The sequence below is a fragment of the Adiantum capillus-veneris genome, chromosome 21 (genome assembly GCF_014529385.1).
Source record: "Adiantum capillus-veneris isolate H3 chromosome 21, ASM1452938v2, whole genome shotgun sequence".
NCBI classification, from domain to species: domain Eukaryota; kingdom Viridiplantae; phylum Streptophyta; class Polypodiopsida; order Polypodiales; family Pteridaceae; genus Adiantum; species Adiantum capillus-veneris.
This window is the reverse complement of record NC_140951.1, coordinates 137,756,803-137,762,822: the sequence shown is the minus strand read 5'-3', so window position 1 is coordinate 137,762,822 and position 6,020 is coordinate 137,756,803. Positions and strand designations below refer to the sequence as shown.

Genomic DNA, 6,020 nt, shown 5'->3' with positions numbered 1-6,020 from the left:
GCTACATGTCATCAATCAAAAACATTTGAGCAGTATAAAAACATCCACAAGACTCTCTTTCAAAATTGCATTAACTGCTCAGTATTCTCTTAAAAATCACTCTTCCAATTGGCAATACTGAAAATATTGTCATGCAGCTGTGCTGTACCATTGCTAGAAAACGCAGACAAAATCACACGACTCCAGGTGTCATAACATTATTGTATGTGGTATGTTCTACCTGCTAGAGAGAAACTCGCGTCCATTGAGACAAGAATGCAACAGAGGGACACAGCTCTCCGCAATCACTTTCTGAATGATCCCAACACCAAGAGAACTCCAGAGCTCCCTTCCTCCATATCCCGGTGATGGGGATGCAACGAGACGCTCTGGGAAAGGTAGGGGTATATTAGATGATCTTTAACATTGAAAGATTACCAAATGTTTGATGATGTCGTGTGTCATGGGGAAACAGAAAGACTGCCTGGTCGCTTGATCCCCAACAAACTAAAAAGTCTGTGCCCCAGATGAATACTAAAAAGTTCATGACAAAGTCTGTGCCCCACAAAGACAGGAATTTTACTTGGCCTGCAGGAGAAGCAGAAAAGGTCGGTTGTTTCTCCTCTTGATTACAACAGGTATAAATTACACAGGCCTCCAGCTTCAGCAGGTGACTTATGGATGCAGCAGAGTAAAAGAATATTTCTAAATTTGATCCATCAATATAACTAGATATTTACAAAATAATAGGGGATAGGGGGCTCGCAGCCATGGGGCACGAGCAAATAATCAATCTAGTGCTGCCTTGAACCGATAATTAATGACCTTGGGAGGCAAGTCACATAGGTTCTTGGTAACACCTTGATGTAAAGGAATTCCTGATTTTACATCCACTTTCAAGCCATACTTCTGGGCCCCAATGTTAACCTGAGGACTGGTTTGCTCTTGCAAGTTGGATGTGCTAGACGACTTCCGTACCTTCAAAATTGGACTCTCCTTCCCCTTGGCACCAGCCAAGGGCAAGCCACCCGGACTCTCTGCTCCCCCTAAGAGCCCAGAGACTAACAGCCTTCTGTCCGGGATACTCGTATCCTGCTTGTCTTCGATATTATTGCATGTCTCGGCAAATGGGTTGATCATATCAGGTTTGAAACGCCTTCGAACTGACCTCTCACTGCTAGCATCAACAGCAACTGACGCTTGCACCACCTCCGCCTCTAAGCTTTGAGTATTGAGTTCTGATGTTTTACCATTCATTTCTCTAACATCGTCTCTGCTATGATGAGCCCCATTTGACCTCCTGTGGCTGGTTTTTAGTGAATAAGATATTGCTACTAAAGAGGGAAATAATTCATCGTCAGAGTGTTCCTCAATTTCTGGTTTATATGAGGCCATCTCATCTGCTTGTGCTGCTGGCAAGGGTAAACCATAATAACCTCTCAATAAATTCATTGCAGATGACAAGGGCCTCTTGTCCCTGGCCTTTTTCTCATGGGTTTTCTCTGCATCCAGCTGTATGTAGCCATTCCTCAAGGCCAGGGGGCACCCTGACAAGCTGGTCCAAAACAAATACAAGCAAATTAATATGTGAGAAGGCAAGGAGAACAACACTACTCAGACTTGAATAGACACAGAGCGACAGAGAAAAAATTCACAGAAGGTAAGGGGATGTGCCCTTGTACTTTTCTAGCCTTAAAAATTTTCTAACTGCTAAGTTTCTACGACGAAGCTTTCAACAACAATTAGTGGGCTTGGAACATCATGTACTTTGGTTCCATGAGGTCAAAATTGCAATTTACACCCAATTTGGTAAAAAAGTTTTTCTACATCATGGCATAACAAGAGTACAGACCTGGATGAGCACTTCAGCATTATTACTCACATTTAAGTCCAGCAAAGCACGCCAGCTTTTGTTGAGAATAAAGTATAATTGTGCCCTATCATCTTGGATCAAGGCAGATTGTGAAAATGTTTCTTTATGCTCATGATTCAACTTGAATACCTCAAGGATTGAAAGTGCGATGTTCTGATGTGGAGAACATTATGGCAAACACGTGGAAATCGAAAGGAGTTTTTCACAAAAGCGTCTTCACTGGCAGTGTGACATGAAACGTTTCGCAGTTTCGTGCGTTTCGGGGTTTCGAGGTTTCTGAAATGTTTCGTTTTGGACCTCAAAGAAAGCGAAACATAGGTTTCATTTGACATGCATGTACCTATAATTATATATTGAATATATATATACAAATTCACTTGTCAAGACATTAAATATACATAATCTAGATGTGCATGAGAGCCAAAAAATCTATCGATTTTTTGAGGCGGCCTTTGTACATGGTGTAAAAATTCCCAAATGGGTGGTTTGAGGTCAACTGGTCAAAAGGGGGCATAAGAAAAAAAAATCAACTCGTTTCGCCCGTCTGTTGAAACGTTTCAGCCGTTCCACGAGCCGAAACAGGTTTTTATGTCACTATGGGTCACTCTTCAGCTACTGTTCAGAAGGAACTGGGTGGTGTGATCATTCATCTCATATAAAAAGATTGATAACTCCTTAATAATATGCATCCAAGAAATTCTTAGCAGGATTGAGTTACCACCATGCAATCATTGTTTTCGCCTCAAATGTAATATTTATCAGGGGATTGTGGGATTGTGCAACTATTCATCAAGCAAAAAGACTAGGGCATTTCAGATCCTTAACATGGTGCAGACCAGTACTTAAATGCCTACTATATAGTCAATCCAATTCAACCATTTTGTATGGCTTGAAGGGAGGTGAGAAATCACGAGGTCTTGCATTTCGTTGACCTTGAGTTATCCACCTCGTGACGAAGCTGGAAAACCAAGGCTGAAAGATAAGGATCTACTCACGAGGGTCTAAAACACAAACTGCCAATAAAAGCCAATAACCTGAAAGCACATGCGAGAAGAGTAGAGCAACTGTTACATCATGCTCTTTTATTGCTCACATGCAAAAGATCAATGACCACTAATTTCTTATGGCTCAGACGAAAGTTTATGACAAGAAATTACATTGGTCATAGGAGCAGAGAAGTAGTCTGTAATCTAAAACTTAAAGGAATCCGTGCCTACTTTCATCAGCTTTATTTCGTTCATTTCCACAATGATCCCTTACAATCATGGAGGGTTGACATGTGAAAAAGCAAAACATCTGTCCTACAGTGTGAAGTTCAAGAGAGAACCATATTCTATGACTACAAGAAAAAAAGGCTGATCTTCACCGCACACAGCTTGGAGGATTCAGGAAAGTGTCTCTAAAGTGTGTGTAAAACAGCTTCATTTCGCATTTCTGAAACAAAGCACCCAGGTTATGTGCCGTGATACGAATGAACCGATGAGTTTGACATCTACAAAAGCTGAAAATAAAACATCAGCCTTGATGAAAATGTGTTAATTATTCTAAAGCTTACCTCAAGTTGTCTTCTGTCCCAGGTTCATCTTGACAAATCTTACAACATTAGTCAATATTACTTAAAATAATTGATGAATAAGGTCACTGCCCATAGACCTAGGATTTGATACACACAAAATATCAATTGGAGATGTGTTTTTCTTGCTCATAGAGTTGTTGTCAAAGTAACAAAATAACTGTGTGGACTCCAATAGGATGTACAGGCATAGCCATTTAACTCTGATAAAAATGGGAAACTTCAAAGCCGAGCCAATTCACAACAGAAGTAAAATTTATGCAAACCTTGAGTTCTCTGGTTTGAATGATGTCGAAGCAACAGGATGCCTTCTACCAACTGGAATCCTTAAAGTCTTATGTGCAAACATTTGAAAATCCGTTACCAATCCATTTGATCGCTTCACATCAGCGACCTGGAAACATCAGAAACACCCTTCGTTAATGTGCCTCAAGGATAGTAGAGATCTTGACAAACTAGAATTATCTGCAATTTCAAACAATATTTAAACCAAGTTGTGCCATTCGTTTCCGCTCAATTTAGTGAACTAAGGGTGGCAAAAAATAGCAAACGTTCCTAAATATCGCACTTGGGTTGCAATCGAGCTTGAAAGATGAATGGAAAATAATGATGACTCTCGTAAAATACTTACATTATGGTTTGTACAGGCAGAGGTAAGATAAAACACATAGTACCATTGATAAAAGCGAGTTGTACATAAATGGCCGTTCAAGGTTACATCCCAAATTGTTACACATGAAAGATTGCTGCTCTAATTGCATCCAATGTTAGGTGACAGAGGTAATGACCGCAATCTCAAATCTAAAGTAAGAGACAGCGGTCACCCTTAACAATTGATTATAGTCCATAGAGATCAGTGAGTGAAGTACCTCTACTCCATACTTGATTGCAACACCTGCAAGGGTGTCAAGCTTTGAGACTTGGTGCACGATGTACCCACCGTTGCTATCATCCAAGTCATGTATGCCTGCGCATGCTGTTTGGCGCATACCCTGCGCCATGTGGACAACCTCGAGCTGCACATGGGAAAAAGGCCAGGTGTCTTCTTCACTATTGTTGAGATGCTTGATAAACTTTTGCCAAATCAGAAGTCTCCTTCTGCAAAACTTTTTTCATCTACACATCAAATGACAAGCTACATTGCACCTCGGAGTCACCAAGATCTGTACATTCTGTTAAATCAGCTGTAGTGGGCAAGAAGCCACTCAATCCCTGCAGACAGGGCAGGGAAACCCTAGAAAATCTATGTACAAATCTGAATCAGGGATCAATGGTGTGTGCACGCGTCAGCTATCTCAGGCAGATGGATCGCAAGAGTAGGATCAATACGATCAAGTGCAACGAGTCAAGCTCTGCTCTGCATTAGATGCTCATGTGTACAAGCGCGCCCTCTCAAGATCTGCAAGCCCAAGCTTCAATGGAGTACATCAGCAAAATGGTAGGATCTGAGGTTTGAGTGGGCCAAGACCAGAAGTGACGTTCCGTCTCTAAAATCAACCCACAAACGGAAGAAGCGAAAAAGTCCACCAACCAAACACGTCTCCCTGGGCTTTTTTGGCCTACAAGAGGTTTTAGCACCCACCATGGTCGGCCCCTCTCATACTTGGGTGGTGTTGATGAGAGAATTTTAACGTCCTAAGAACAATCCCGATAGACTTAGAGCCGGGTCGCGCCATGGCTAGTGTGGTAGGAGGTAGGAGGTCGCACCCTGAAGGGAAGAAGCCTGGTGTAATGCAGCTGGCGAGAACAACGCTGAATGCAACTGCAGTGATTGGCCTAATCTTGAGATGCTTCATTGCTGCCCTGAAATATAGCTTAATCTCTATGTTTTTGAAGGGGTTAATGCAGCCACAGCAGCGTTTCTACAATTCTGGAGCAGATTTTGGGATTACCTAAAAAAGGTTCTTATTTTCCCCAGCTACCCCACAAACCCATGGCGCGACTCACCTCTTAGTGGACCAATCCCTTCCAACTAGTCTTGCTTGGTTGGCCTTATCGTGACAATTTATTTTTTCAAGATATTGTTGGAAAAAAAAAACAATATCAAGATGAACACAAAAGATTTTTTTGAAACAAGTTTTTCCGTGTGAAAATCAAATTACAATTGTTACATTGTTACAATCAAATACTCTTGTTTTTTGTCTGTAAAACACTAGTGCAATGTCTACATCAAGATAGAGCCCTCACCTTATTTGTAGTGGTTTCACTTGAACACTCGCACATCAAAAAGCTTGCCTTTGATGAACTGCGAACAAAAGTAGAAGAGTAGTTAAACTTTCCATACCATAAAAATTTTAAATTAACAAAAAAAGATAGTGCATGGTCTATGTGAGTACCATACATAAGTATGGTGGAGAGGCAGCACTATGTCTCTCCAAAATTAAGAAACGGAAGTCGTGCCCTTCCTCGTAGTCCATTTCCTACTACATAGTCATGGTATTCAAGAAGAAGATAAGAACCTGAATTTTTGTCTTTAATTTGTCTATTTAATTTCATATTCAAGTCCTTGTCACATCAATATTAGGCAGATCTTGTAATCAACATGTTTTGAGAGACTATATTTCGGATAGAAAGCTCATTAAGAACTTTAGTAAA

General features: G+C 40.9%; 1 protein-coding gene across 1 annotated transcript; it reads right to left on the bottom strand.

The window, feature by feature from the left end:
- Positions 1-537: 537 nt before the first annotated feature.
- On the bottom strand, positions 538-4,951 carry LOC147431806 (uncharacterized). Its single transcript, XM_086494288.1, has 3 exons — positions 4,295-4,951; positions 3,692-3,819; positions 538-1,534 (listed from the first exon to the last, which is right to left on the bottom strand). The coding sequence occupies exons 1-3, from the start codon at positions 4,424-4,426 to the stop codon at positions 769-771; spliced, it is 1,026 nt and encodes a 341-aa protein (XP_086350414.1). The 5' UTR covers positions 4,427-4,951; the 3' UTR covers positions 538-768.
- Between the last annotated feature and the right edge of the window lie 1,069 nt (positions 4,952-6,020).